Source organism: Octopus bimaculoides, unplaced genomic scaffold (genome assembly GCF_046866305.1).
Source record: "Octopus bimaculoides isolate indiv1 unplaced genomic scaffold, ASM4686630v1 contig68, whole genome shotgun sequence".
Lineage (NCBI taxonomy): Eukaryota > Metazoa > Mollusca > Cephalopoda > Octopoda > Octopodidae > Octopus > Octopus bimaculoides.
Genome location: NW_028315318.1, coordinates 1 through 21,026, shown reverse-complemented (window position 1 = coordinate 21,026; position 21,026 = coordinate 1). Strand labels below are relative to the sequence as shown.

Below are 21,026 nucleotides of genomic sequence, written 5' to 3'. Positions count from 1 at the left end.
TCTGCTTCCTTCCAATGATAACTTGGAATAACAAATATTAAACAGGATGCTGTCATTTGCTTTAGGATTCTCACACAACATGCATAAGGTTCTCTTCAATTATTAACCGTTCAATAAATCAATATCATATGATTGATACTTACTAAATCAGAGGAATCTTCATCCCAGAGTGGTAATGCCAGATGAAATACATTCTTGCATTTGAGGTTATATCCTTTAGTGACAGCTATTTCAGATGTAGAAATACCTTGAGGATATTTCTGGATACACTCAACTTGCATCTGGGGACCAGCAGTTTTGAGAATAGATTTGGAGATAGAACCCTTGTCAAGCTGGAGTTCTTCATTGCTGCTGTTAACGATGACATCAACCTACAAAAGTAATTTATGGTAAACAAGTAAGGAACATTCCATGGAGAGAAGATGGATACATTGTTGCAGTTGATATTGTTGTTAAGAAAGGCTCTACAGAATGGCTGTAGGAAGTTTGAGGTTGTTAAAGTTAACAAAGGATATACTCAAGATATCAGATGTAAAGGAAATAGAATCTCTGAGTTTGATTGAGAAAATGTTTTAATTAACTGTAATGATTCCTTATTTGGAAATGAAATAACAAGCAAATATAAATATGTTACATGAATCTATTTACTCACAGGTGCATTAGAAATTGAATCAATCATTAGGTTTATTTTAATGCCAGCATTTTGTCTGGATGTCACATTAGTTCTGGATGGCATAAAGGATGATTCCTGTTGTGGGCCGTGAAAGTCTAATGAATTGGTTCCTGAAAATAAACAAATGCCAACATACATACACACATATACATTTTAAATCATAAACTCTGCTCTATTCGTTAAGGTGTGCTTCTTATTCTGATATATGTTATACTGACAATTTACATATATACATGTGTATATGTATATATATATATATATATATATATATATATATATATATATGGTGGTTGTCTACTCCTTAAACAGAGTTTGACCACCTCCTGCACCTACACCTTAGCCCTTTCATGGCGTCTGATGTGGCTTTTTAAACCAGACAGTGTTTTGAGAAAACACCCACACAGATTGCACCTCTGATTTGCACTACCAATACCTGCAGGTAAGTTCTGCTCATTGTGGATCCTAACATGTCTTTTAAGACCCCCATTGGATTTGCAAGCCCTCTGACACATATATATATATATATATATATATATATATATATATATATATATATATATATATGGCAAAATTTTCACATTGCTTAAGTAAATGGAGTCGCATGAAACGATCGTACTGCATTAATTTTGGATATCCTTGTTGTTTATTTTGACTATACACACACACACACATATATATATGTGCACCAGCATGACCGCAGCCACTTGGCTGAAACACATAAATAAATTAAAAAAATATATATATATATTAGCTGGGCATAAAAAGCATCAGATGTGGTATACAAGAGAGACAACTGCACACCGCATCTGAAGAAGTTTCAGTCTCTACCAGTGGAAGGAAGCTGGGAGAGGCCGAGGAAGAGATGGGATGAGGTGGTTAAGCATAATCTTCAAATGTTGGGCCACATGGAAGCAATGACTAGTGACCGAGACCCTTGGAGATATGTCAAAATTGAGAAGGCATGTGAAACCAAGTGAAATCATAGCTGTGGTCTTTGTCAGTGTCACCTAACTGCCAGCCATGCCATTGGCACGTAAAAAGTACCTTTTGGGCATTGTGCCTCATACAGGTAATATGGCTGATGCTGGTGTCAGGTAACTAGCACCCATTACATAGATGTTAGGAAAGGTATCCAGCTGTAGAAACCATGCCAAATCAGACAGGAGTATGGTGCAGCCCCTCACCTTGCCAGCCCCGGTCAAACCGTCCAACCCATGCCAGCATGGACAATGGATGCTAAATTATGATGATGATAATATACATACATATATGCATGCTATCATCAGCATTATCCCCATCTACATTTGATATCAATGCTGGCCCAAGTTGAACAAAATGATAATATAAAGACACGTCCGAAAACTGTTATATATACTCCTATCCATACTGGGTTCAAACCCACATTTGCCTCTGTCAATCATGCCACTCACCACATTTCATCTTCCTAACACCCATCCCTCCATTACTCTTCTAACTATGGTCCCACTTTACTGCTGTAACCATTTCAGAGCAGAATCTGCACATATTCATCACCACCACCCCCACCACCCTTTAGTTAATACCAGTTGGCTCTCTTTCATTATCCTCTCCGTCCATTCATCCTTCCATCAATCATCCCCTTCCCTCCCTTCACCAATCTTTCCCACCACCACCCCACTCTTAGCTACACCCTACTCTGCCAGGCTTCATGTTTAACACTTCTGCTATCTGCAATCATTCTCAACACCCTCTCACATCCATTGTTAATACTCCCTCCAATTTTGTGGCCCCACTCACTATAGCCACCCTCATGTATCTCTGACTCCAATCTCTTTCACAGTTCATCATCTTTGCTTCCCCTCTGCTGTCACATCCTGGTCATCATCTCTCTACTTTCTCATCTATCAACAGATTGATGACTCTGCTGCTCTCCACCCTTCCTATGCGGCTTCTTGTCACCTCCTCCTTTCCAAGCCCCATCAGTCTCTCAACTCCCCCACCCACTCAACTCCACCTCATATCATTGTTCCTCACTCCCTTCATCCACCTCTAGCCCCATCTCTAACCCCTGCCATTCACATCCCCCACTCTGATGCCATTACCCTCCCATTCTTTCTTTCCTCATCCACAGTCTCCCTTATACTCCCCTTCTTGTAACTTGGGACTATGCTCTGGCACCCTATTACCACCATCTCTCTCCCTTCCAGACACTGTCATGCACCCTTGCATAAACATAAGGAAGCCACGAGTCTCCTCTATAGCCAGACAACTGTGCTTGACCCTCTAGCAAAATTTAGGCCTTCTACCCCTGGCATCAAGCCACCTCCCCACCCAGTTCCATCGGGAGTTTTATCCTATTCCATTCTTTGCTTTGTTCTGCAAGCTACTTGCTGACCTCACCAGTGCTGGTGCCATGAGAAAAGCAGCTTCCAGTCCACACTGTAAAATGGTTGGCATTATGAAGGGCAGCCAGCAGTACTCAGCCAACCAGCTGAGTGTGGAACCTAACACAGATCTAGAGATCACCAGATCCTATCCTGTCAAACTGTGTAATCTATGTCAGAACCAAAGACAGCCATTAAATGATGATGATGAAGATGACGATATTTGAATAAGTCTAAGACACCATCAACGAGGAAAACAAACACTCGTACATTTGTTAATAGAGTGGGCAGTTTACCATAAAGTATACAGTATCATAAATCTATTTCAGCCATTCTTACAAATCAGTTTCGCACAGGATATCATGTAAGACTGTGCTCATCAGAGTGGCCAGTATGGAAATATGGCAATGGGTTTCTGACAGCAAGTGCCACATCTCTAACTGCAAGAGATAATTAGAGAGGAGGATTCCCTCATTGGTTATGCTCCTTGTCCAAAATATCTGAGTGAGAAGTAACTGCTGGCAAAGTGATTTAGGTTTTAATTAAGCATCTGGGTGGAGAGAGTTCTTGAATATAAGTTCTCTTTTTGGCAAGGCACAATCTTCACCTTCTGCTACCATTGAAGTAACGATTACTTTTCTTCAGCAATCATACATGCATAGCCATGTATGTGGTATTATTCTTTCATAGACATCAAAGGAGGTCTTGGGATTGTTAAAAATGGCTCTGAATGGACCTTTTTGTCATGCCCACATGTTTCCACATGTTCTTCTGTTTGATGAAGCAACATTCAAATGATACTGAATGGAAATAAGTAGAAGTTTTCACTGTATAATATGCTGAATATTAAGACAAAGACAGTTCATAATTCCTGAGAAAATATTTAAACAGGGAAAATGAAAATGTCTTCTCACAGAACTGAGAAGTACCTTGGATTGTTCTAAGCAGAAAAAGGCAAATTGAGAACGTCTGTGTAGTATCAGAGGTCATTCTGTCTAGAAATGCAAAATACCAGTTTTTATAATGCCCAACAGGGTTTCTAAAAAAAACATTTGACTATACTATTTGATGGGAAGATTCCATTGCACTTTGTTATACATCAGCTGAATCTGATTGGTCAAACCAAGTTCATAGAGGTGTTAGTGCCTTTCATAGTGGCACAATTTATTTTCCATAATTGGTTTTCTTATGTCTGGCTGTGGTCCTAGCTGTGGTGAGTGAGAAAAATATTGGCTTCAAGGCTGAATGCTAGAAACACAACTCTGGCAATAAACTTGGCAATATGCTGGAATTCTGAAGTGGACAGAGTAGGAATCGGAGAGTAAGACAAGAAAGCTCATAACGATGATGCATAGAACCCATCATCCATGTGCAGACACAGATCACCAAGAAATGAAGAGAGCAAATGGAGGAAAAGGGATGAGATACCTAGCTGAAAGTAAGGCAACCTTGCTAGTGGCAGTTAGGAATGAGGGAGTATTGAGAGCAGAGAAAAATAAGGGAAAACAATGGAAGAAGTACAAAAACGGTGTGAAGAAGGGACGACATAATTAGTTCCATGTAACCACAACAGAAGTTGCTGGAAAACATAAATGGGATTGACTAAAGAAAGGAACACTAAACAAAGAGACTGAGAGCAGCACCATACTGGCAGTGCAAGGCCAAACTTTGGCCATGAATTAAAGGGTGAACCTTAGGAATGAGCAAGTGTCTTTGCTGTGCCGCATCTGGAACAGAGTGGTCAAGACCTTTACCCATATCACGAATGGATGCCCTAGACTTGCCCAAAACCACTACAAATTGTGGCAATATGATAATTAGTGAAAGTGCTACATTGGAAACTGTATGAAAAGTGGGGGTTAGAGGTGGGATGAGTATAAGCTTCAGAGAGTGGAGGAGTTGGATACTTGTAAAATCCTCTGGGATCTCTCAATCCAAAGAGATCAGATGCTAGAGCATAAAAGACTGGACCTAGTATTGGGGGACAAGATGCACCACATGTGCCACATAGTTAATGTTGCATGTCCCTTTGACCCATGAATAGTCTAGGACAAAGGTAAAAAAAAAAAAATAGATACATACAATCATCAGAGCACAGCTATAAAAAATAATGAAAGTGAAGGTAGTACCAATTATTACTGGGTCCTTGGGGACATTTTCGGAAGGCATCAAGGAAAATATAAAGGAAATTGGAATAGAGTAGAAATGTTAAAGTAGTGTGCAGCAAGCCCACTACACATGCAAGACTATAATAAAAAGAATAATAATAATAAAATTTGTTAAAGTAAAGCAAAATATTTCTTTCATATATGAAGCAATAGCTGGTGTACCCGGTAATTCCTGGGGGTAAAGATGTTCTATTGAAATGCCTTATTACTATGATATAAGAAAGCAATTTCATTATAACTGCCACAAAAGGTGTATTTTTCATCACGAAAAAGTACAAAAAAAAACTGTCAGCTGGAGAAGGGAGAGATTGTTGGAGGTTGGCGAGAGAGGTTTTCGGAGGTTGGCGAGAAAGATTGTTGCAGGTCGGTAAGAGAGGTTGGCGAGAGGCAAAGACATTATTCTGCTTAGCAAAGGCATCTGGGAAATATATTACTGGTGTCATTCACAGAAAAACTATTGCCTTACCGTGAGAAAAGCATTGCTGAAGTAGTAAGTGAAATTTGGCAATCGAGGATCGAATCCATGCTATGCGTGCATGAAGCGACTACAAATGCGTTGTGGAATAAGAAATTTATCTACTGTCATGGAAAAAGCATAACTGTAGAAATGCAGAATTATCAAAGTAAAGAGCATTAAACAAAGTATGTATGTATAGAAATGAATGAAGTCTTTAAGGTTTAAGATTCAAATTAAGGAAGTGCAATAATAATATTTTGCAGTTCAAAACTGTGAGTAGTGAAATGCAGAATTAGGTCGGCTGATCGTGAGAATCAAATATTGATCGCTTCGCTAAAATTTGTAGTAGATAGAAAGATCCATTGGAAGGGCCCTATTATCAATTTTTCAACAATCTAAGTATGTCACAAGGTTTCCAGACATGAGTGCTACTGACGTGTCAAATAAAGTATAGAAGAGATATTGTCTGCAAAAATTAGAAATAGGACACACAAAAAAATCAATATTCAAAGTAATCGAACATAAACAATGAGATAGGTCATTTCCCTTGAGAGTTTTAAAAAAATACTGTACAGATGCTATGGGTTATTTCCCTTGGATGTTTAAAAAAAATTAGTCATATGAGGTAGATATAAAGGTCCCTTCCAGGGGCCGTATTATCAATTTTTTTTCAACAATCTAAGTATGTCACGAGGTTTCCAGACATAAGTCCTATTCATGTTTCAATTTTCATCAAAATCAATAAAACGATGTAGGGAGAGTTAGCTAACAATGCCACAAACACACACGGATTTTCCACATAGATAGTAGATAATTGCTACTAGACATGTTACCACAACACAAGCATAAAACGGAAAATGTAAACACGTGGGACCACAATATCCCTATACAAACTGTGAATACAAATATTAACCTCAACTGATCACAAATGCATTCTCATCTCTACACATACACTGACTACTGTTTATATAAGTCACACATGAACAAAACATCAACTACACAGTATTTAAATTGCTTAAATAAATAAATAATAATAGTGTTAATGATGATGATGATACTAGTAGTAATATCCTGTTTGCTACTTATGTGGAAGTTATTGACTGGAATACTCGCAGAATCAAATGTATAAACATGTGGCAAAAAATGGAGTCCTGCCACAAGAGCAGAAGGGTTGCAAGAGTAAGTGCAGAGGTACCAAGGACCAACTCCTGATAGACACAAATGTACTTAGAGACTGCAAGAGGAGGAAAAGTAACTCAGCCATGTCATGGATCAACTATCATAAGGTATACGATATGATCCCACATTCTTGGATTATGGAGTGTATGAACCTGTTTGGGATTGCATCAAATGTTGAGCGATTCCTTGGAAAAAGTATGGCGAAGTGGAGAATGAAACTGGTAGCATATGGAAGACAATATGGATAATAGAAATCAGGAGAGGCATCTTCCAAGGTGATTGCCTGGCCCCACTGATCGTTGTACTATGCATGATACCACTAACACTGATTCTGAGGAAAGCAAAAGCGGGGTATGTATTCAAAAGCCACCACAAAAAGTCAACCATTTGTTATATTCATGGATGACCTCAAACTTTATGGTAAAGATGAAGCCCAAATCAGTTCCCTCGTTGATATGGTGTATACCTTCAATGCTGATATCAGAATGGAGTTCAGACTGAGAAAGTGTGATGTGTTCGTCTTGAAGAGAGGTAAAATCAAATGTATGGACGGGCTATCGATACTGTTGGGGGAGGTTATGAAGCAGATAGAAGACACGGGCTATAAGTACTTGGGGGATTTTGGAAATGGATAAATCGATGGAGAAAAAAATGACAGAAAAATTCAAGGTGGAGTACTTGCGCAGACTGAGACTGATCCTTAAGTCGAAATTAAATGGAAGGAATAAGATCGAAGCTATCAACACCTGGGTGGTTTCACTCCTTAGATATGGAACAGGGGTAATCGCATGGACAGTAGACGAACTAAACAGCTTAGAAAGAAAGACAGAGCAAAATATTGGTACGACCACATACCCAGAGGCATCATTGAAAATGATAATGCAAAGATCCTGTGGGATTTTATGATTCAGTGCGACCATGAGATAGAGAATAGGAAGCTAGACATAGTGCTAATTGAGAAAGAAACCAAACTATGCTGGATCATAGATATAGCATGCCCAGCTGACAACAAGGTATGCGATAAAGAAGAAAGAAAATTCGAGAGATGTGACAGGTTAGCTTGGGAGGTTAAGCAGTTGTGGTTGATGAGAAAGGTAGCAGTAGTACCAATAATTGTTGGAGCCCTGGGAACAGTGAGCAAAAATCTTGAGAGGTACATGGAACAAATAAGGGAAGCAATAAGGGTGGAGCACTTGCAGAAAACAGCACTGCTTGGAACCACTCGAATACTCCGGAAGGTGCTCGAAAAATAGGTGTTACCTTAGTTCACTGGTAGTGAACAGCTGACACTGTAGTACATCTCCAGCGTTAGAAGCTGTGCAAAGGCAATGAAATAATAATCATGATGCAACACAACAAGGAAAGAATTAACTGAAAGAATGAAGCTATAGTCGATCATGGTGAAGGATCCCTACCCGGCAGGTCCAAAACTGCCCACATCAGGGGCAGTGGTTTGGCCTCGGATGGTCATTATGTCACAACTGATCACAGACATGGTGTGCGCAAAAACAGACAGAAGTGGACGAAGGAAGAGTGTGTACACTTATTGAATGTCATGAAAGAGCAAAGAATGTCATGAAAAAGGAAACAAGTCATGGAGTAGGCTGACACCTTGAAATTTTGGATGGAAAAGCATGGAAAGCGGACGTTAAACGATGATGATAATGATGTAGCTAAAGCAAGATGTTTTCTGTCTGTCTCCTTAACTTATTGGAAATTTTAGGTATAATTATACTAACGTGTCCATCTGTTCTACCTCTACCTCTACCCGGAATTCTGCACTGTACTCCAACCCTCACCTTACTGGCAGCATCTCTGTACATGGCTTGCACAGCTCTCACTAACCATTCTTCTATCCCTAGTTTCCTCATTGACCACCAGATAAGGGACCGGGGGACCCTGTCAAAGGCTTTCTCTATGTCAACGAAAGGTAGGTACAGAGGTTTATCCTTGGCTAGGTATTTCTCCTGCTGCTGTCTTACCAGAAATATAGCATCAGTGGTGCTTTTACCTGGCACAAACCCAAACTGCATCTCATCTAAATTGATTCGCTCCCTAATTAGTTGGGCTATGACCCTCTCCGTGACCTTCATTACCTGATCCAACAACTGGATACCTCTGTAATTGTTTGTATCTAAAGTGTCACCTTTACCTTTGTAGCAGTTGACTATGGTGCTGCTACACCAGTCATTGGGTATGACTCCTTTGTTTATTACCTGGTTAACAATACGGATGACTAGGCTATAGCCGACACTGCCAGATATTTTGAGCATCTCTGCAGTGATTCCTGATGGGCCGGGGGCTTTCCCTCTCTTCATACTCTTAATTACTTTATCTACCAAGGTACTGTCAATTCAGATAGCTGGTCCCACTATTGGGTCGGCATCCAGCAGACTCTCTTCCTCCCATTCATTCTCTTCATTTAGCAACCTTTCATAGTGGTGTCTCCAAACCTCTCTCTTTGCAGCCTCGTTTAGTGCAAGTGAGCCATCATCCAAGCGGACACATTTCTCTCCCACGACATCAGGATTCTCTCTCACACACTGTCTTGCAACACGAAATACCTCAAGTCTTTGGTCCTCATGGTGCAGTACATTGGCAAACTTTTTCAAAGAAGACTCTGCATGTCACTGATTTTATTTGTTTTTTTAGTTTAGATTTATAGACAAGCTTTCAATATACAAGGTTTGATATGCTAAAGTGAGTAAAGGGCATTATCTGTTAGGGGTAGGGTTGAGAGAGCAGACAGAAATCATGGTTGGTATAGTCATAAAGTCATGAGGTTTGGTAAAGGAAAATTTAAAACAAGATGTTGGCTGACAACTAAGGGGTCACCCACTAGCAGACCAATGATAATGAAACAGGGGAAGTCTTATCATGTAGCACTATAGTTAAAAGTTTTAAAACAAAGGAGTTGCATGTAACGATTGTACTGCATTACCTCTGGATATCCTTGTTGCTTATTTTGATTTTAATCACCTTACTTTGAAGTTGTATGGATAATACTGTACTAAATCCTGGTGCCTAAACTTAAGTACCATATTCACCTGAATCTATACATATCTATCTATTTATCTATCTATCTATATACATATATATATATATATATATATATATATATATATATGTATGTATGTATGTATGTATATATAAACACATACACACACATATCACTCTCTCTCTCTCTCTTTCTCTCTCTCTCTCTCTCTCTATATATATATATATATATATATATATAAATAAGCAACACGGATTTCAAAGGTGATTGCAGTATGCATGTTTCATGCTACTCCAAATTATTTAAGTAATGCGAGCATTACATTAAATGCAATATGAAGAGCAATCCTTGTTATTTCCTAACATCCTTTCTTTTTTCAGTCCCTTAAACCTTAGTAAACACATTATTATAAACTAATATAAATCCGATAATAATTTTTATTTTTTATTCACATTATATAAATAAAGCTTACCTATGTGTCTCCTAAATAGTATCATTATCTTATCGTCAGCTAAAATTTTTTTTAAGATAATTCAAAATAGTTTTCATGAACCCAATATACTTAATGTCCTTAAATTTTACACCCTATCCAGAGCCCCTGAATTCAATACTGACATTATTTCATGATTTTTGTGGAAAATAATTACATCTCATTTTATTTATTTTATTAACATACCTCTTATTGTGAAAATATTGGTTTGAGTATTGTTGTTATCTGTACCACTATACTGTTACTCTATTCAGACTAAAAGAAAAAAACCTATTTGACCCATATACCTAGGGTTGTAATTCCTCAACATTAATTCCTCAACACTTTGATAGTAGTAAAATGACCTGATACTACTATGACCAGTGAAACCTTTAGATTCTAATACATTTTATAGCCTTGTCCATGCATACTGCTTACACCTTCCCTCTCTTTAGAAGTAATTGTCCCTTTGCTATCACCACTAGATAAGAAACAATAAAATCTGAGACAGTTAAAACTTTTGTCTAGAATCAATTACTAGCCTGATGTCAAGATGGACTTATGTTATTCTTCCTCACATTTGGATTTTTATGTATTCTGTCTCCCACTTGGATTTGAAATGTTGCCACATTTATAATATGTCTTTTCTACAGTAATTTTCTGCATTTTTGTGCAGCTGAAGATTGCTCTTCATATTGCATTTAATGTAATGCTCACATTACTTAAATAAATTGGAGTAGCATGAAACGTGCGTACTGCAATCACCTTTGAAATCCGTGTTGCTTATTTTTTTGATTTTGATCACCTATCCTTTTGGGATACGATATTCGGGTGCCTACGCATAAGTACCATATTCAACCTTGAATCTATATCTAAACCGTCTATATGTATATGTATATATACACACACACATATATCACTCTCTCTCTATATATATATATATCCATATATATAGGTAGATTATGGCCATATCACGTTGAGAGCACCGGTTCTCATCCGATCACCAAAGTTAAGTAATGTTGAGCCTAGTTAGTACTTAGATGGGTGACCACTAGTTAAACCTAGATGCTGTAAACGTCACACACTTATGTCCAACCCATGCTAGTATGGAAAGCGGACGTGAAACAATGATGATGATGATATACCAAGTTACATGCCTGGTAATTCCCGTGAAAGCGGGGCCTATCCCTTGCTTCCATTCTCATAATTGCTTTAATAATCCAGTAACAGTATTACAAAGTATGTAGTCCTTAAAACAGTTTTTGTGTATTTATTGAGAATACCGAACTGTCTTACAAAGGATCTTATTTGTAAGAATTCCCAATAAGTTATGAATACCCAAATTATGGAGTCAGTTATGTAATAACATGAAATTAATTACCTGATAGTTAGAATTCAAATAAAGTAGCCCCCAAAAGAGCTTTAATATGTTCGCAGAGTATATAGAACATAGGAGGAAATATTAATAAGGTATGTATAGTAAAATCGTGATACATGTTATGTAATAACAGGCTAATCAGATATGAGATAATAACAATTCAAAGTAATTGACTGTGATAAAAGCTTTTGTGCGTTCCCAGATAATATTACCCTCAGCAGTGCTAGTGTTGGTATATTCGTGAATTAGTCACTAACCAAAATAACTGGTGGAGATTACTATTTACTTGTTTCAGCCTTGTACTGGATAAATTGAGAAATGACTAAAATAGTTCAAATACTAAGAAATAAGCATACTCAATTTCATTTTTACCAAATGATTTACAAAGGAGGGAATGGGTCATTTCCCTTGGAAGCTTAACATAATTATGCCCGCCATTCAACTGCACCCAAATGTTATTTCTCCTGCCGTTTACCTGAACATTTTTTCGAAATCAACTAATGCTGAAAACCTCCCCAGACACATAAGCAATGTGCGTGTGAATTTTAAGAAAAATTGGTCAAGCCATTTTGGCATAAAGTGAGGACATACCGATACACACATGCACACAGTTGTCAATGATCTATCAGCTGTTAAGGTACAGCCTTTGGTAAATTCCGTAAAAAATTTTTATTTGTTTTTGAACTGGAGATGCAAATTTCGTTTGATGTCTGCATAAAGTGAAAGAGAGATGACAGGGACGTGTGTATATGTTGATGGTGGGGGGGGGGGGGGGTGAGATAGAAAGCTGGTGAGCTGGCAGAAACGTTAGCATGCCGGGCGAAATGCTTAGCGGTATTTCGTCTGCCGCTACGTTCTGAGTTCAAATTCTGCCAAGGTCAACTTTGCCCTTCATCCTTTCGGGGTCGATAAATTAAGTACCAGTTATGCACTGGGGATCGATGTTGTTCCTTCTGTGTTTAGCCCCTTGTGGGCAATAATGAAAAAAGAAAGTGTGTGTGTGTGAGAGAGAGAGGTGTGTGTGTGTGTGTGTGTACACAAGGGAGAGAGAGAGAGTGACAGCATACATTTTTTAAATTTATTTTTCCTCGCATCTTTTTGAGTAAATGATTCACAGAGAGAGAGAAAGAGAGAGAGAGAGAGAATGAGTGATAGCGTAACGCCTCTCTCTCTCTCTCTCAGTCAAGTACACACTAAAAAAAGATGCAAGAAAAAGTAAATAAATAAAAGTTACGTTAACTCTCTCTCACACACTTTCGCTCTCTTTCCAACAACACACGCTTGTCTCTCTCTCTTTCCAACAACACACGCTTGTCTCTCTCTCTCTCTCTCTCTCTCACACACACACACACAAACATATCAACACACACCTTCTCTTTACCATTGCAAGAAGGGGACTTAACTCATGTTAGCAAACTTACAGATTTCACCAATGTTCAAAATTGGTAAAAGTTATGGTTGAAAATCGATTTTTACCACTATCAGTGGATGCCTTGGAAAAAAAAAGTTGACAAAAGCATAGCCATGGTCGTGACCAATGTCCTCCTAAAATTGGAGTGGCATGCATGCTAATTTGTGGACGTGCATAAATTACATTCATGTACACACGCACACATCCTGCCTTTTATAGATATAGATAAAGATATTGTAGTTGCAGTTCCATTCTTTGATGAAAATGATGTATAGAAATGGTAAAAAAGTTTCCTGTACACAGTATGTAAGTTCCAATGTGTGTATGTGTGTGTGAGAGAGAGAGACTGTGTGTGTCTGCGTGCACGTGCAAGCGTGTGTGTGTGTACCCTTGACTTCACATCTTGTGATTGTTGTAATTGAACATCATTGTCATAAAAGCAATGTCATTTACTGTCATTCTTCCTTGAGAAAACACACCTGGTCATGGGGAAATTTTACCTTTGCATGAAAACAGGTGAGGGTTGGCAACATGAAGGGCATTCGGCCATAGAAAAGCTGCGTAAACAAATTCCATTCAAACGATGCAAGCATGGGAAAGTAGACGTTAAAAGACCCCACCCCCACCCCACCACTACTGAAGATGACAACAACAAATCAAAAGAGAAACAATTCATTAAAAAAATTGCACTAAATTGAACTTTTTAGTCAGAGAAACTGAGAAGTCATTCACTTATTGAAAATGCCTTTTTTTTCTGTTTTGAACAATTTATAACTTCATGTTAATTAGAATACGAGAGGGTACCCAAAAGAAACCAGAATTTGCAATACTATTTTATTTACTTAGTTTTACATGTTTACACTTTCGTCACTTTCAAAGAAGTCTCCATTTCAGGCAATGCATTGGTCCCGGTGTGTTTTCCACTATTCAAAGCAGTGCTGGAATACTCGCGAAATGATGCCTTTTAACACCTCTGTTGTCTTTTCTTTCTTTCCTTCACCTCTTCCACATCTGCAAATTCCATTGCACCAGCCTTCATCACCAGTGATAATCTTTGGAAAATGGTCCAGATCATCTTCCAACTGTTCATTCAGTTCATGACACCCATTCAATCGTGAATGTTTTTGATCTCCCATGAACAAGTGAGGTACAAATTTTGCTACAACTCTTTTTATTTGCAATTCTTTATTCAAAATTTGTTGGCAGGAGCTCCAGGACACACCAGTCATATCAACAAGTTTGTCAATTGTTCAGTGATGGTTGTCTAAGATGAGTTCATGAATTTTCATAATGTTTGCATTCATTCAGAAGGTCAATGGCTGTCCTGAATGAGGTTGGTCTTCAAGCGACAAGCAACCATTCCGAAAGTGTGGAAACCAGTTGTATACTTGTGTTTTGCTCATGGCAGCTTCATTGTAAGCTGTTTGAGGCTTGGCACTGTTTCCACCACTTTCCCAGCAGAAAATAGAATTTCATGGAAGCATGCTGTTCCTTCCTTTCAGCCATAGCAAAAATTGATGAACAGGGGAGAAGCATGTGGCAATACGACTTGAATCGACAATGCTGGTTGGCAGACTGATGCCTGAGGCTCGCATCAAGTAGCTTCTAGTGGCAGAAGCCTGAACTACAATGAGTTTGACGTACAAAGAATGTTTCAGGTTACTTTTGGGTACCCCTTCGTATGAGCAATAGTCAAGTTTACATTGTATCAGATAAACAATTATAATGACTCCTTGTTATTTTTACAAGACAAGATTCACAGAGTGAGACAAGAGTATTTTACCAACACCAATAAATTATCATTATTATTATTACTATTGTTATTGTTGCTGTTGTTGTTGTTGTTATTGCTAATGATGCCGTGGCTGGACCTGTTTACTGAGCTCTCTGTAATTGTTGTGTTTATCTTGAATTGTTTTGTTTGCTGAACCTCTTTTGGTGTGCAGAAGGCGTTCTTTTGTTAAAAGTTCCCTTTTTAGGGCGAATTTTGAACGCTTGGCACTTTTTTTTTACCAAAAAACAAATTGTGTTTGTTCTTCATTTTCACGGAAAACAATATGGAGGTGAGTGTTTCTGGCTGTTGTAACAGCCAGTACACTGTCGATTTTCCTCCTCTTCACAGCACTAGCAGGAACAACAGTACCAACACCACCACCACCACTACCACCACTACCACCATCAACAACAACAAAGAAAATATAGAAAACCAAGAACTCACCACCAACCCCACTACCACGAACGGAGAAAAGAAAGAAAAATCAACGACTCTACAAGCAAACCAGACAAGTGTGGTTTTGCATCAATCACTGAACAAAGAAAAGGAAAAAATATGAATTTTACTTTAGATGAGATAAAAGATGCAAAGGAACTGTTAAAGAAGAGATGGGAACACTGTCCTCCTTAACATCCCACAGAATTTAATAAGAGAGACAAACAAAAAGAGCGTAACTTATAAAGTTTTGAACATAAAAAAGAAACGAGTTGAACAGGCCACTCAAGAACAGTTGGAGTTCATTCTAAAGCCTATATGGAAACAAAAGACCTGTGTGACATGAGGAAGACACTTCGGCATCATAGAAGTGCATTTTGCAACTGAAGAAGAAGCAAAACAGCATTCCACAGGTCAGGGGTTGGAGCTCCTTGTTCAAATTGAACAAGAGGCCTTAAATTCAATCCCTGACTCAATAAACTTATCTGACGGCATCAGACTACATGTGGCTGTTGAAGGTAGAAGGCCTAGGTGCTATTTCTGTGGTGACCAAGGCCACTCCAGGGTCTCCTGCCCTAAAGAAAAACAGGAGAGGCGACCAGTCCTTTTGCCAACACCAGCACCGGGGAACCTCCAGTACAGCAGCAGCAACAACAGCAGATACAGTGGCAGCAGGAACCAGTGGTCACCACATCACCAACACCAATACCAACACCAACAACAACGCTGCTTCTAGTCATTGCCAGGGCACCACCAATACCACCAACCTCACAGCTATCAACACAGATGACATACACCCAATAACATATCTATACAACAATACAGACACCACACTAGCAGACTTTGTCTTCCCAACACACACTGCACCACCATCACTCATGCAAATTGTAAAACTCACCCAAAACACATTGAAAAGAAACTTCCCAAATGCTGTTGGGGCTTTTCAAAAGACCCTGGCAAGAAGACTTTTTAAAAACCTCGTGGAAACCCCCACACCAAAGACCAAGGAGGGCCACCCAACCAGACAACAGTGGTTAGTAGAGCTCTTCTCCAACCTGAATATTTATTTTTAGCATGGTGATGCTCAGGATAGATTGCATAAATCTCAGGGGCCTCGTGTTGCCTTGGAAACAAGGTCACCTTTTAAATGATCTGAGGTCCCTTAGTGTAGACAGCCATTAGTGAACCCAGATCAGCTGACCTTTCCGATGGATACAAGGTTTTTCCATCTCCATGTTTGCCAGGAGGGTACGGTAGTGGTACTGTGGTACTTTTCCAGAAAGGTCTAGATTTGAAAATAAAGACAGAGTTCCTGGATCCAGAAGGTAAGTTGGTGGTCCTAGATGTGAACAGCAGTGACGGCAGTACCTTCAGGCTGGTGGCTGTTTATGCTTCGACAGGGGCAGGGCAGGCTGATTACTGTAAGTGTCTGGAGGTCTTCCTAGGAATGTCTCAGACTTTAGTGTTAGTAGGGGATTGGAACGCTGTCTTAGATGGAGGCTTTGATTGCATGGGTGTATATGATAGGAGAGGTGTGTTAAAAGGCCTCAAAAACCTGCTCACACGTTTTCAGTTTTCTGACAGGTACCGACTGGATTACCTGAGTTTGCCAATGTGGACTTGGGCAAATCACATCAAGTCATCTAGATCGTATTTAGATAGAGTATTCTGTAGGCCAGCAGATAAGGATAGTACAGCATGTCCACAATTTCACTTAGTTGGCTACACAGACCACAAACTCATGATCTGTACGGTTGACCAAGACAGGCTTTGTAGACAGGGTCTTGGTTACTGGAAGCTGAACATGTCATTACCAGCATGTCAAGCTTACAGAGACTGGATTAGCATTTTAGTTAAGAGGGCGTTGATGGGCACAATTTTCAACAACAACTGGTAGAATCGATTGGGTTTAGCAAGGCTTTGGCAGTATAGAGAAATGAAATAGAGGGAGATATTTAGTTAGAAAGTTAGATGAGGCACTTAAGACAGGCATCGCAACAGACATGTTGGTAGTGAGATTGGCCCTCAACCAATTTTTCAGTGCCAAACATGAAGGCTGCATTGTCAGAGCTAAGGCACATTCACTAAGTGGGGAGGGAATGAAAGCCGCTCGATATGCCTGAGTGACAGAGACAAAACGTGGAAGCAAAGCCACCATTCAGTCGTTGGTGGACCCAAATGGGCACGAGGTGTTCAAACTGAAACAGATTGTGGCTTTCAGCAGCATTTTGCTTGACTGTTTGGGATGAATAGTAGGACAGATAACTGGACAGACCTCGGTGTCTATCTGGACAGCCTGCTGTGACTCTTGGCAAGCGAGGCAGAGTGCTGCGAAAGGCCAATAACAACTGCAGGGAGTGATGAAGAGCTGCGCGAGAGGCAAATCACCAAGTTTTGGATGGTCTGTCTACGAGTTTTATATTTTGATGCCAGACTTGTTTATGGGCCTCTTAGCAGACGTCTACTGCAACTGGCAGCATAATGGGAGAATTCCTACTTATGTCTGTCGAGGGGCAGTGGCACTGTGGAGAAAGGACTCAAACAAAGAGGACACTTTGCTCAATGCAGAGTCGAAGGTGGCAGCCAAGCTGGTTCGCGCTTGTCGTGGACAAGCTGGTTGGCAAGCTGCAAACATGTGCTCTCCTAACCAGGACCATTCCCGACAACCTCCACCTCATGTGCTACATCATAGAGAGAGTGGGTAATGAAGCTAGCATGGGTGGGGCTCTGATCAATTTAGATCAATCTAAAGCCTTCGATAGGGTCAACCAGCGATACTTGGCAGCTGCCCTCAAAGCAACCAGGTTCAGTCTGGTTTCCCATGGTTGGATCGCTGCTTTGTACAGCAGCATCTACTCAGTTGTTCAGGTGAATGGTTACCTGTCAGAGCCATTCAGCATCTTGCACTTGGTCCATCAAGGTTGCCCTCTCTATGGACTGACTCTTGAGCCAGGAGTTGGAGGCCTTGAGAGGTGTGCCACGTGATCTAGGATGTGGGAGAAATGCATCTGCTTATCCCGATGATGTCACCATCATAGTGTTGAGCCACAGGCATGTAGACCTGATTGGCGACACACTAAAAGAATATGAAACAGTGACAGAAGCAAAAGTTAAAGTCAGTGTAATTGCAACACGGTATGCCATCCAACAGCATCATAGGACACTAGACAGACAGTCCGGTTAAATTGCTAGAGGTCTGGTTTGGTCCAAACCTCCAGGTGGAGAAAAACTGGGATGAGGTGACAAGCAGGGTAGTCAATCCCACCCAGAAATGGGCCCAGAGGAGGCTGTCCCTGAAAGGTCAAGCCAAGGTGGCAAAAGCATACATCACATCTGTCATCTATTACCACTTGACCGTTGTCTTTTGCCCCATTTGTTTGTTGACCCAGCTAGTGTGCTTGCCCTTTTGCTATCTGTAGAAGGGGTGTATTCCACTGGTCAGGCACTCCATCTGCTGTCAACAGCCACTGAATGGAGGGCTGTGCATACTATGGTTGCTGTTGCGGAGACATGCACTCAGGCTATGGCATCTCCAGTGTTTCCTTGATGGTGAGCAGGTGTAGTCACCGTTTGTAAGACTCACTTTTCCACAGCTCCTCCCTTTGACTGAGCTGCAAACCTGGATTAGGTGTAGACCAAGGAGGGGCACTTGGCACTTCAAGTGCCATCAAGTACCCACAGCTCTTCACCAGGTGGGCAATGCAGTCGGTTGGTAATTCCACACTTGTGTTCTATAGAGGGCTAGTGGAGGGAAAGTGCAACGATGTTCTTGGAGAAACTGTAGGTGTCAACAAGGATCAACTAACTGGTCCATCCTGGAGAGCTTTCGAGCCTGGGCCTATAAATAACTTCCAGAAATCCCTTGCCTAGCAGTGCTACGAAGGGACACTTCCTGTTCGGGATAAACTTTACAGGCACGGAAGTGCCATCAGCCTGGCCTGCCGAGGTACATGCAGAATGATGAAATGGTTCTGCACACCCTCGATCAGCACCCAAGTATTGTTGACATGTGGGTTTATGTCAAACACCTGCTAATACATGTGACACGGATCTAGCTATCAGCTGAATCTATAGTGAAAATTGGCCCGCTGCCCTCCTCTGGCCAGGAGTGATAGGCAGTTTTTATTCGTCTGATGGCTGTAGCAAAAGAGGTAGTATGATGGACTTGTCTGAAAAGGCTAAAGTCAAAAACTGTCCACTTTGGCCAAGCCCTCATCAATTTCTTCAAGTTTCACTTGAAGAGGAAAAGTGGGAGTGGAGAAGGAAGTGTTGCCTTCTGGCAAGTTTGTTGAAAGGTGGGTGAATGCTGGAAGAATGGCCAGTGTGAAAGGACTAATTCTGAGTATACACTTGTGAAAAAATTAAAGGTACCTGTGGCTTTTGTGGCTTTTCCTTGAATATCTTAAAGCACCTCCCCTATTGGAAGTTTTCTTTTGTTTAACTTTTTAATGTTATATATATTGTTTACACAATAAAAACCCTTTGTCTTGTCTTGTATTGTCTTTTATGTTGTTTTATGTAAGCCCTTGTGGCTAATAAAAGAAAGCATCATCATCGTCATCCTCATCATCATCATCATCCTTGTTTTAACATCCATTGTTCCCTGTTTGCATGGGTCAGGTTAGTTTATTGAGGCAGACTCTCTATAGCTGGATGCTCTTCCTGATGCTGAACCTCACCTGTTTCCAAGCAAAGGTAACATTTCCCCATGGCCAGACGTGGTTTCCACAGAAGACAGGAAACGAACAACCTCACTTGTATGCTGGGGATGCTCGTTTACAGCCATCACATGATGTCAAGACAAGAATACAAACACACACACAATACAAATATGAGGGGCCCTTGTATCAGTTTCCATCCCCCAAACCAGTTGGCAAGGTGTTGGTCAGCTCAGGGCCATATTAGAAGAGATTTACTTGAGTTGCCTTACGTTGGGAATCAACATGGTTAGAAATGAAACCTTTTAAACCACAAATCCATGGCTCTACCCATAAACCAATAATAGGAATCAGATAAAGGTTGACTGAAGGAGGAAAAATCTTAATTAACACCTGAAATAAATCATTTAAATTTTCACTAAAATATTAAACAAATAACAAGTCCTACCTCCGCGTTCACTGATTCCAAACACCTTTTCTAGATGATGCTTAAAAGCTCTGATTACTTCCTTCCGTACATCAATCAAACAAATATGTTTTATTTTAGAATTTGAGTGAGTATCAAGATAACACTGTATAGTTTCTACTATACATTCGGTTCCTTTTTCTATGGGTATACCATAAATACCTGTTATAAATATAAAGTATACAACATATTTAATCCAACAAATGTTCTTGTTCAAAATATATATAATTCACCTGTGATATAATTTCAGTAATTTATCAGCTGCAATACCAAGAAACAATACAATTCCATCATTTAGAAGAAGATTCTTTAATAGACAGAGGGGAACTTTCTAGGTGCAATACCATGGCCACTGATGACCGAAGGGGGTCTTTACTCCTATTAATATACAATGGTATTTAATAAGATCTAACTTTGTCTCTCTCTTGTTGAACACATTTCTTTGTTGTTTGTTCAGTTAAATAATAATAATAATAATAATAATAATAATAATAATAAGCGTATATTACTTCTTTATATTCTTCCCGGTTCCATTTAATTCTTTTACATTTTTGATTTTGTGGTAGTTGTGGTGGTGAACTTTGGGGCTTAATTTGG

The 21,026-nt window shown here is 39.8% G+C and overlaps 1 protein-coding gene and 1 pseudogene across 2 annotated transcripts in view; one reads left to right on the top strand and one right to left on the bottom strand.

Moving 5' to 3' along the window:
* Positions 1-20,609, bottom strand: part of LOC149129304 (protein mono-ADP-ribosyltransferase PARP15-like) — a 110,087-nt gene extending 89,478 nt beyond the window's left edge. The window contains exons 1-3 of one of the 2 annotated variants that reach the window (XM_089346599.1): positions 20,412-20,609; positions 653-783; positions 144-371 (exon numbers count right to left, since the gene is read on the bottom strand). In XM_089346599.1, the coding sequence (XP_089202725.1) occupies positions 144-371; positions 653-736 (312 nt within the window). In that variant the 5' untranslated portion in view covers positions 737-783; positions 20,412-20,609. Of the gene's footprint in view, positions 1-143; positions 372-652; positions 812-20,411 lie in introns of those variants that run through there. The other variant, XM_089346598.1, reaches the window with a different exon arrangement.
* Positions 11,266-11,384, top strand: LOC149129305 (5S ribosomal RNA; annotated as a pseudogene).
* Positions 20,610-21,026: the final 417 nt, after the last annotated feature.